The following is a 12,057-nucleotide window of genomic DNA, read 5'->3' as shown; positions in this document are numbered from 1 at the left end:
ACAATATTAAAAATATCTCAAAATTAAAATGATTTGGCTATAAAGTAAGGTATTTTAAAAAATAGCCCCGACTTAATATCACAGCTTAGTGGATCTACTAAAGCCACAAGAGGTTCTTTGAGAATTAAAAAATCTACAAAACAAAGTTCATGTTCCTAATAGCATGCTGTTGCAATTAGCTGCTGTGCTGCCATACCAAAACTCATGCGCCAATGAAGGAATGTGGCTCAGTCCTTCCTCACTCCCATGACTGGTTATGGGTAAGACCACGGGAATCCATAGTTGTCAAAAGTAGACCAGGAGAGCTTTTCAGTATCACAGTAACATGCAGCCTTCAATGACATATGAGTGGTGGTTGTGAATAAATTAACACAGAATGGGAATCAACCCTGGGTCTCTTGCATGGAAAAGGAGGATTCTACTATTGAGCCATTGTGATATAGGATAAATTGCTAGCAAAAAACCCACTAATGGTCTTGAAGGGTAAAGAGGATTTTAACAAGTTGAGATGAAATTAAACGTGAAAGAGTCAAGAAGACAATATAGAACAAGATAGACTTAATTGACTAAGTAAGAGGCAAGGTGAGAGAAGACTCTTAGATGACTCCAAATTTTTAGGTGAAGATAATTTAGAGCAAGAGAATAGAGAGATGAATGGCAGAAAAAAGTGAAAACAATGTGAACATGTACTTGAAATAACTGCGAAGTATCAAGGAAGTTTGGTTTGGGAATGAATAATTATAACTTGAGAGATAAGACTGGAACTAAAGACAGTGATCTAAGAATCCAACTCAAAAAAGTAACTAATGCTGTTTATCAAAGTGAATAATATAGGCAATAAGAGCAGTTCAGGGGAGATTTTAAAAAAAACTATTGAGAGAGAAAGAAATGAAGATGAGTTAATTAAATGGGGAGAGACAAAAGAAGTGGACTACATAGACATTTTTGGGGGAGTGTTAGGTTGGAAAAGTGTATACTAGTGGCACAGCACAGTAGTTCAAGTGCTCAGGTGCCAACAATTAACCTATTTTGGACGAAGTTCAGCCATAATGCTTCTTTGAAGCAGGGATGCCAAGACTTTATGCCTCATGTATTTTGGACATGGTATCAAGAGAAATCAATTCCTGGAAAAGGACATTATGCTTGGTGAAGTTGAGAACACCCTTGATGAGATGGAGCAGACACAGTTGCCTATAGCAATGAGTCAAATGTAAAAATGGTGAGGTTGGCCGTGGACCACGCAGTACTTCCTGTTGTCATACATAGGGTCATGATGAGTGGGAGCTGATTTGATGGCACCTAACAACAAATCAATAAAAAGGTCCATGGTCTGAACCTACCAGCCACACCCTGAGATAGATGCGGCAGTCCACTCTCATTTAGATTTACAGCCTTGGAAGCCTTGTGGGTTACTTTTCTGTCCTTTAAGTTTGCTAAGACTTGGAATCAACTCCACAGCAATGAAGTTCGTTTGGGGAGGGTAGAAGAGACTAAATGATCAATAATTTTAATGTATTCAAAAGATATCATGCTTTTCTAAATAAAAGTTAATCTGGACACATTCTAGAAAACTACATAGCTGACAGATTTAAGAGAATAGCGATGAATGAATCCAAGAATAGACAAATTTAAATTTCATGATCTAGACTTGCTTCAAAATAGGTTTCCTTATTTTTTCTATGACAAAGGAAAAATAATAAAGATGAGATTTTTTAGTATATGATCAAAGACATTAAGAACTCCTTACTCAACTTGAAACATGAAATAGTCAAAGAAATCTGAATGGCATTCGTACCTTTTGGAGTTCCATCACTTCCTGCAGGGGAGCACACTGGTTGAGGAGATCTCAGGGGGAATGATGTAGCAGTCCTCACTGTTGAAGAATCCCCATCCTAAGAATAGAGTGTAAAACTTACATGCTGAGTGATACAAGAGGTGCTACAGAAATCTTAAAGAGAACCAATAAAAGACACAAATTACTGACAGGGAAAGTGTTGGTATTCAAAAGCATAATTCTTCTGCACTTTCCTGTTTTCTTCTTGGTATATCTTAGCAGAATTGAAATTGTATCCAAAAGAATCAACAGCCTAAGCATGGCAATGAATAAGAAAATTGGTGTTACTAATATGCTCCATTTTTGTTTGCTATTTTCTAAAGGAGCTTGAACACCCTAGGAGGTTGTAAATGTTTTGAAGGCAGAGTTCACGGATCCTAAAGGCTAAAATAAATCTTATTCCTTTTATACAGAGACACAGTTTAGATGAAAATCTCACAAAATCAGTAAATAGATAAACTTCTAGAATAGGGAATAATAGCATCAAACCAACATTTAAATTCAGGGGAAAAAGTTTTCAAAAGTCTTAAAGAAAAATATACCCAAGTACTAACATATAATGCTGCCCATCTAAGAGAAAACATTGGCGTGAGAAGGTAAATATTGTAAAACTGAAATATATTTCATTAAGAAGCTAAACCTATGAACTTTTATGGTAAAATTCGTCAAACTTTTGTTGAAAATGAAAAGATAAATAAAAGAAGAAAAGGAGATGACAGTTTCAAAATCTTGTTTTTGGATTTTGTGGGCTAAATACAGTCTCTGTTGTATATTGTCTTTGCTGCTGTTCATTTTTCTTCAAACCATTAAAAATATAAAAGCCATGGACCAGGCTCTTGGCTACTTTTACTGAGTTATCTTCTTTGCAGAGCAGTGGTTCTCAACCTTCCTAGTCATGACCCTCTAATACAGTGCATGTCTTGGTAACCCCCAAACATAAAATTATTTTTGTTGCTACTTCATAACTGTAATTTTGCTACTGTTATGAATCAGGTGACCCCTCTGAAAGGATTGCTTGATCCCCCCCAAAGGGGTCACAACCCACAGATTGAGAACCGCTGCTCTAAGTGTTTGTTTCCCTGGTGGACACTGGAAATGATCCAGGGAATCTGCAAAATCAGATTCCTGTATTTTATCCTGGATTATGGGCTATAGTACAAAAGGTTTTAATTGCCAGCTGTGTGCTGAATAATTTTTAAATTTTATTTTTTTCTGAGAAGGGGAAGTAGGGCAAGTCAATTTGGGTACCAATGTTCAAAACTAAACTACGTGTGTCCAGGAACTGTTTTTCTCATCATTAGATTCATAGCGCTTTGAATAATTCTTGGACTATGGCAGACATCTTTTAAGCATTTATGGAATTGAATACATATGTCACAAATATTAGAACTATCTTTATTACCTTAATGATAACTAATAGATTACATACGTCACTACTTAGCCTGTGCACCATGTGTAGATAGTCGTCACTTGAACCATGTCTAGGGTTATCAGCATGATGATTAGCTGAATTGCCAGACAACGGGCCAGAAACTTTATCATGTATATTTCTCAAACCACCGGCAACAATAGGACTTGATACTGATGCTGAAATTAATAAGAATTTTTTTAAAAGCTTTACAAAAATTGTTACAATCTGAGTGAATGATAATAATAATGGTTCACACTTTTAAATATTTTAAGCATACATAAAGTACAACAATATAACCATCATCACATACTGATTTAGGCTAGGGTTTATCTATTTTATATCATGTTTATCATTTTTACATAAAGCATATAATTCTACTGTATAATGTACATAATTTACTGACTCATTCTTCACTTGGATGGTTAAGATTGCCTCGTTTTTTCCTGTCGTAAGCAATATTTCTTATACATGACTATACAGAGGCATATCCCTGTAAAGCGTTACAGTCTTGGATATCAACAGGGGCGGTTCTACCATGCTCAGTAGGATCAGCACGAGCATGAGTCAGAACTATTGGCAATGAATTTTTTTAGGGTACAGTAGTTAGGAATCAAAACACTGGACATGGTTACACTCTAAACCCAAGGCCAAACAAACTCATGACCATCGAGTTGAAGCCAAGTCATAGTGACCCTATAGGATAGGGTAGAACTGACCCTGTGGGTTTCTGAGACTGTAACTCCATATGGGAGTAGAAAGCCTCTTCTTTCTCCCATGAAGCCTCATTTTTCTCCAACGTAGCAGCTGGTGGCTTCAAACTGCTGACCTTGTAGTCAGGAGCCCAACATGCTACCACTACACCACTAGGGCTCCTATGGCTAAATTAAGCCTTACTAAATGTGACCAAATAGCTTTCCCAACTACTTATGTGTCCACACATACTCTGTACACTTACAGTATATCAGTTACCACTGCTCTGCATCGTGCACTTCCCTAATTACTAACGACGACAAATATCTTTTCATGTGTTATTAGCCATACACTGTCCTCCTGCCTGGACAATTTGTCTATATTCTTTGCATATTTTTAACTGGTTTAAGTTTTTGACTTAATAATTTGTGGGAGTTCTTTGTGCATTTCTAGAAAGAATTCCTTGTTGGAAACAACAGACCTTTAACTATCTTGAAATTTTGAATCCTTCCCCTTCAGATTTTGCTTTCTACTTTTAAGAAATCCTCTCAAATATTTCTCTTTAGATTTTGAAACCTTAGCTCATTCTTATTTTAAAAAGCAGAAGTCTGTCCAAAAAAGATGACACAGTATGGCGAGTAAAAACGTAGGTATTTTCCTACACATTCTCATGTACATACAGATATTTCCATAAGAAACCTGTCCATACTCCCTACTCCCCTCATTAGCAACATTTAAAATGTTCCTCAAACTTTTGTTTATCCTTGCATACAAATATTTCACAAGTACTTAAAGTCTATTGGATATTAACCAAGTACATCAACCATTCAAGCTAAATTTAGTAAATTGAAGGTGTATGCTTTAAATGTATGATTTGCCTCCAAGTGTCTCTTAAGTTAGCATGAAATTGTCTCAACTTTGGGAGACCAGGAGTTGATAGCTTTAATAGATTCCTGAATTAAATGTTTATTAATAAATTAAAAATTATGCTGTTTAAAAAATATGAATGCACACAGAAATGCATGAATGACAGCTTATGTACAAATGCTGCTGCTAATTATGGTGGGTAAAATACGAATGTTTGTTTTTTTTCCTACCACACATTATCTATTGAAAAAATGTCAAAATAAAAATACATGCCAATTTAGACAACCAATGAATGAATTATTTAGTATGCATGGAACACATAACCTTTAAAAGATACCATAATAATCATATACCAAGTTGACTTTGAGAACTAACAATAAAAACCAAGATATTTGTATCTAGTATTAATTTTCCTTTACTTGTAATGAATTTCTTTTACAGACAATTTTCCACATTATACACACTTTTTGTCAATTAAAGCATTAATTCTTTCTTTGACTTACAGATGCTGTAATAAAGTCCAATAGGAAAAACGCTTTTCAGTTTTGTAACTAAATCTATTCAGTTATATAATAATCTATTCTAAAAAGCATAATGATTCTTTTGCCTCCTTAAGTGATGAATGTATTTTAATGAGTTAAGCCATCTCTAAAATACTATTTAGCAACAACTAACCATAGAGTGTAACATTTTGATTTGCGTTTCAAAAATTATTAAAAGAAAAAATAATTTGGTTGGAACTATAAGCAGTAAGGTTCTACCATCTTCCCAGTATAATATCGAAGAACTTTCTTACCTTGCTGCATCTGTGGATGTGTTGTGTAACTTGAAGGATGGGAATATGGCATGTATCCTGCAGGGCTTTGTGGAGCATATGGACTAGGCACTGGGCTACCTTGTTGTGTCATAAATCTGTTCCCAGAGCTTGTCTGTGGTGGCACAAACCGGCTAAAACACAAAGTCCAAAAATAATGAAGTAAAATTAATGAGATCATCCATGAAATTCCGTAACATTCTCTAAATTTTAATTTCTACATTACAAATCCTTTACAAATCCTAAGTACAGAGAAAAAATTTGTAAATTAGATAAGCACAAGAATCACTTATAATTCAGTTAATAGTTAAATTAAATTCATAGTTATAGTTAAAGTGGTTTATAAAAATTGATATCTTTCATTTCACTACTTCTATATGTAAGTATCAATCTTGTGGTATATAAAGCCATGTTTCCCCAAATAAATTACACTTTATAAATTTTATTTATCTTTAACTTATAAACTATTTACCACATTCAAACTTACTAAGATGATAGCAATGACATTTATTTTAAGATGAATAATTCATGTGAATTATATCATGATTTAATGTTAATTATCTCAAGGATTCAATTATATATAATGCATCATTATCTAAATCCATTCATTGACGACTCACTAGCATTTTCATTATAGAATACCCAATAAATGATAAAATATTACCTGGAGGGGCTATGTGAGATAGTGGTTTGTTGGTAATTGGAAGATGCAGGACTACTGTGCATGGAATTCTGAGAAAGCTTATACTGAGACATCATCATTCCTATGCAACATAAAAAAAATTACCATGTTATATATTCATCTACCAGGAAATCATCCTTTAAATCGTTTAAGTCAGTCTTTCACAAGCCCAACATTTGTTTCTTTCTGATAGTTTCCACTTTGAAAAGCAAAGTACAGAAGTTATGTAAAACTCTTCAGTTTCAAGCACCCTTTTATCACATTTTACCGGATGGTTTTGAAGTTATGCACTGGGTTGCAATCTGCAGAGCTGGCAATTCAAAACCACCAGCTGCTCCACTTTCTACAAAGACGAGGCTATCTACTCCCGCAAACAATGAACAATTGTGGGAACTCACAGGGGCAGTTGTAGCCTATTCTATATGGTTGCTATAAGTCAGCATCAACTTGATGGCAGTGAGCTGGGTTTTTTTTTAATGACTATTAATCCAGCGCCAAGGATAGAGAATTTTTAAAAGTTCTTTAAAATTTATTTATCTTAGATGATATTCTAGTTTATTTTGGAGACAGTTGAATTCATTACAAGTGAAACAAGTTCTAATATGGGATGCAATAGCGATAGAGAATACAAAAATGTATTACTACTATTCTTACCACTTTGTACATATCTGTTCTGCATGCTTTTCTCCCTGAAAACGTTTGGACTTCTTGCCAGGACAGCCTGCAGCAAAACTGGTACATCACCTTCCGGATCATCACTGCCAAGGTTATCTTTCAACTCTCTGGTATTTAAAAAAAAAAAAAATATATATATATATATATAACAGTAATTTATACAAACCCTGTATCCCAAATTACATAGGTAGAAAATGAAAAAAAAAAAGAGTTTAGGCAGCAAAGATTTTTGAATATGCTATTCCTAGGAGAAAATGAATGATCAAAAATAAAAGATTAAGTCCTTTAAAGATAAGTGTTTTTTCTTGTTATTTTAAACAGAAGATGCAAAGAAGTTAATATCTGTGATTGGAATGCATTTTTTTCCCTTTATTTCTGAATAGGAATGTCTACTTCTTGGGTAAGTCAGGTGAATGCATCACTGTTACCAAACTGGTTAAGACAAGACCCAGAGGTTATATTTGTTTTTCCTCAAATAAAGTCACTGAGGAGAAAATAACTAATATAGAAAAAACTTGAAAGTGGCTACCAAATTAAAGAACTATGCAAGTTAAATAGAGGCTGTATTTTTAAATTTAGACAATTCTACGTGTATCAGACAATTCTACGTGTATCAGTTCCACTCATTCAATCTAACAAGGAAAGACCTATAAAGATGGTACTTATAAAATTCAATAAATTACTGACGGGAATCCTAAGAAGCTCCTCATCAAATAAACCAGAAATGCTTATGTGCTACTTATTTTCCTTACTTTACAAAATGTTTCGCAGTACCTTGAAAATATGTATTGGTAATAGTCAGACACTAGAATTTCTGATGCAACCAATATTACTATTTTATTTCTTTCTGTTTTTAATCCATCATCTCTCAGTTTTCTATCCAAAAGTTCATAGAATTTCTTTCATCTTATTAAAGGCTACAGTTTTTAAAATAACCCCAAGCTAACCATACAGCTGCACCTAATGACAGGCACGATTCCATTATACTGTGCCTCCACGGTTGTTTAGTGTAGTGGGTGGAGAGAAATAAAAGATCCGAGCTTTCACATACACATTTTGGGTTGTTAAAGATGTTTTATTTTTTGTAGTAAAATTTTTTAAGAGTAGGTGCAAAAAAAATGTCTATGAATACACCACACAATTCAAGTCAATATTGTTTTTAGAAGTCTATTTTGTGAAACGGCACACACATGTACTGATGGCACAGTAAGCTCCTAGAAAAAAATGAGCCCAAATTGTGGGAGCAGCACATTGTTGGAATTCTAGTTATAGACAGCTCATTATGAACATATTCCATTCCTGATTCTGTCTTTCAGTCAGTCAAATTTGCGTGTAATTTGGAAGAATTCGGTTCAGTTCAGTTCTAATGACGTCAGTGCAGTAATTAAAGAAATACTGGGAGACACATGAACACATCTTTAACATTTCAGTAATAATAAATGTTTTGGTATGTGCTGCAAAGTGCCACCCACTGATTATTATAGCCCAGTGGCTATACTCCATATCTGTAATATTTTATAGGAGTGAATTCATAACTATGGGTTACATAAGCCTGATGGTTCAAAAGGGGGGTTCTACCTATACATTGTCCATGGAGAATAGGAGAGTCTATTCTCACTTTAGTGAGGAATACAGTCCAAAAAGTGTGCTTGATAATTCTAACCACTGTAGCACTATAAGGAATTTAGACCTCATGAGCAATTTTAAATCTCTAAATGATTGATGGAGCCCAAGATCATTCCAACACAGCTGTAATGAACTTTACAGGGGAACCGATTACAAGGATCTACATGTGACCTCCTCCCTGGGGGATGGACAATAGAAAAGGGGGTGAAAGGAGATGTCGGACAGGGCAAGATATGACTAAATAAAATTGTACAAATTATCAAGGGCTCATGAGGGAAGGGGTAGCGGGGAGGGAGGGGGAAAAAAAGAGGACCTGATGCAAAGGGCTTAAGTGGAGAGCAAATGCTTTGAAAATGAGGGCAAAGAATGTACAGATGTGCTTTACATAATTGATATATGTATGGATTGTGATAAGAGTTGTATAAATCCCTAATAAAATGTAAAAAAAAAAAAACAAATTATACTGTGAAAAATAAAGAACTTTACAGAATGTCATGAGTCAGAAATGTTTCAAATTAACTCTGGCCTATCTAAATCTCACTAGTACCTCATGATATTGTGTTTTTAAAAAATAAAGTATGTCTAAAGAATTCAAATAAAAAGTAAAATCAAGAATATGAATTCTCTTAAAACCCCAAATTTCTGTTAGTTTTAGATGTAAACTTGACTATACTTACATGTGATCTGTTGATACCTGGTTGAGGCTGTGGACAAGCTGTGAAACCAAAGTATCATCCCTACAGGATAAAAGGCAGTTCACCTCTTCTGCTATTCGTGCATTAAAGAGAAGGCTCTTTGTAGTTGTAGCAGGTAAAGGAGATGGAAGAGGCAGCTGGTTCAGGACTATTTGAAAGAAAAAACAAAACAAAACACAAATTATTAGAATTTGAGTGACCATAAAGAATATCTTCAGACCTGGAACTATTCATGGGCTATTTTTATTTCCTTTTTCCTTTTCATGTCAATCTATATAAGACAGGCAGGATAAACAATTCTGAAAACAATGGGACTGACGGTTCCAAGGGGGCAGAAGAGAGGAGGAGGTGGGGGAAAAGGATGGGAGCCAACAAACCCAGGGACAAGAGAAAAGCAAAGATCTAAAATCAATGGCAAGGAGGGCAGAAAGTGCCTGGTGGGGTTCGATCAAGTGCAACGTAGCATGAAGTACAGAGAGCTGAATGAAGGTTGAGCACGATAGTGGGACAGAAGGAAAGTAAAAGGAAATACAGGAAAGAACTAGAAGGCAAAAGACATTTATACATGTATAAACACAGGAACGTACATATATTTATAGGTTAAGTAATAAGGTAGCAGATGGACATTGGGCCTCAACTCAAGTCCTCATTCAACACAAGAAGATTTTGCTCTAATAACCTGGGATATTCTGTGATGCTCACTTTTCTGACACGATTGCTGAAGACAAAATGGGTGCATAAGCTAATGTGTGGTGAAGACAGGTAATGGTGCTGGCTATTACAAGACATAGTGTCTGGGGTCTGAAAGGCTTGAAGACCAACAAGCGGCCATCTAGCAGAGAAGTAACAAAGCCCACATTGAAGAAGCACACCAATCCGTGTGCTCACAAGGAGTTAATGGGATCAGGTATCAAAGACCCAAAACAAACAACCATTTTGATGGGGTGGGATCAGAATGAAGATCCAAAGCCCATTTGTAGAAAATTGGACATCCCCTCACAGAAGGGTCACAGGAAGGGACGAGCCAGCCAGGGTGCAGTATAGCACTGACAAAACACACAGCATTCCTCCTCTACTTCTTGAGTGCTCCTCCACCTCCACTATCATGACTCCAGTTCTATCTTAAAAATCTGGCAAGACTAGAGCATATACACTGGTACAGATAAGAGTTCCCGACACACAAAAATCCAGGACAGAAAAACCCCTCAGGACCAATAATGAGAGTAGTGATACCATGAGGGTAGGGTGTAGATAGGTGGGGGTAGAGAAAGGGTAAAATGATCTCAAGGATTGAAGTACAACACCCCCCCCCACACCACCAGGGGGATGAACAGCAGAAACCGTGGGTGAAGGGAGATGGCAGACATTATAAAAATTATTTATAAATTATCAAATGTTCAGGGGGGTGGGAGGTGGAATAAAGAGGAGCTGATACCAAGGGCTCAAGTAGAAAGAAAATGTTTTGGAAATGTTGATGGCAACATATGTACAAATGTGCTTGAAATACAATTGATGCATGGATTGTTATAAGAGCTGTAAGAGACCCCAATAAAATGATTTGTTAAAATTAAAGAAACTAATTTAATTTAATGCAAAGACCTAGAATTAGAAAACCAAAAGGGAATTACAGCCTATTGTAAATGGAATAAAACAAGAAAAATTAAAGCCCCTAATTGCACTACTAAAAAATTTGATGGGCAAAATAAAAAATAATGAATGATGCAGGAAGCATCAAAAGAGATGGAAAGAATACTGAGTACTGTACCCAAACGAACTAGTCTACATTCAATCATTTCAAGAGGCAGAATAAGAGCAAGAACCAATGGTACTGAAAGAAGTCCAAGCTGCACTGAAATCATTAACCAAAAACTAGGCTCCAGGAATTGACGGAATGTTTATTGAAATGTTTCAACAAGCTGATGAAGCACTGAAAGCAATCAGTTACCTATGCCAAAAAAACAAAAGCAAAACAAACAAACTGAAAGATAGCTACTGGCCAACTGACTGGACGAAATCTATATTTGTTAATTCCATAGAAGAGTGACACAAAAAAATGCACAAATTATAGAACAGTATCATCGATGTTACATGCAAGTAAAATTTTGTTCAATATCTGTTTCAGCAGTACATTGACACAGAGCTGCTAAAAATTCAGGATGAATTCAGGTGAGGATATATGGAACAAGAGATATCATTGTTGATGTCAGGTGGATCTTGGCTGAAAACAAAGAAAGATTTTTTTTTTGACTGTGCATAGCTATTTGATTGTGTGGATCATATCAAACTGTAGATGACCCAGAGAAGCACGGGGATTCCAGAACACTTCACTGTGCTCATGCTGAATTTGTAAAGGTATCAAGAGGCAGTTTTATGACTAGAGTAAGGGAATGTTGCATGGTTTAAAATCAGGAAGGGTGTGAGTCAGGGTTCTGTCTTCTCACCATACTTAGTCAATCTGTATGTTGAGCAAATCAGAGAAGTTGGACTATATGGAAAAGAATGAGGCTCAAGATCAGAGGAAGACCAATATATCTGCAACCTGTCAGATACAGATGATATAACCAAGCTTCCTGAAAGTGAGAAGAAGCTGAATTACTTGCTGCTGAAGATCAGGGATTGCAGTCTTCAGTATGGATTACAAATCAATGTAAGGAAGCCCAAAACCTTCATAACTACACCAATAGGTATTATCATGATAAACCGATAAAAGATTTAAGTGCCAAGGATTTTGTCTTGCTTGGATCTACATGTAAGCAGCAGTTG

The 12,057-nt window shown here is 35.5% G+C and overlaps 1 protein-coding gene across 2 annotated transcripts in view; it reads right to left on the bottom strand.

The window, feature by feature from the left end:
- NIPBL (NIPBL cohesin loading factor) overlaps window positions 1–12,057 on the bottom strand; it is a 228,890-nt gene that overhangs the window by 100,899 nt on the left and 115,934 nt on the right. For both annotated transcript variants that reach the window (XM_075540939.1, XM_075540940.1), the window contains exons 3-8: window positions 9,277–9,442; window positions 6,953–7,080; window positions 6,281–6,380; window positions 5,599–5,750; window positions 3,264–3,421; window positions 1,796–1,892 (exon numbers count right to left, since the gene is read on the bottom strand). In XM_075540939.1, the coding sequence (XP_075397054.1) occupies window positions 1,796–1,892; window positions 3,264–3,421; window positions 5,599–5,750; window positions 6,281–6,380; window positions 6,953–7,080; window positions 9,277–9,442 (801 nt within the window). The remainder of the gene's footprint in view (window positions 1–1,795; window positions 1,893–3,263; window positions 3,422–5,598; window positions 5,751–6,280; window positions 6,381–6,952; window positions 7,081–9,276; window positions 9,443–12,057) is intronic.

The sequence above is a fragment of the Tenrec ecaudatus genome, chromosome 2 (genome assembly GCF_050624435.1).
Source record: "Tenrec ecaudatus isolate mTenEca1 chromosome 2, mTenEca1.hap1, whole genome shotgun sequence".
In the NCBI taxonomy this organism is placed as follows: Eukaryota; Metazoa; Chordata; class Mammalia; order Afrosoricida; family Tenrecidae; genus Tenrec; species Tenrec ecaudatus.
This window is presented reverse-complemented; position numbering and strand designations above follow the sequence as displayed.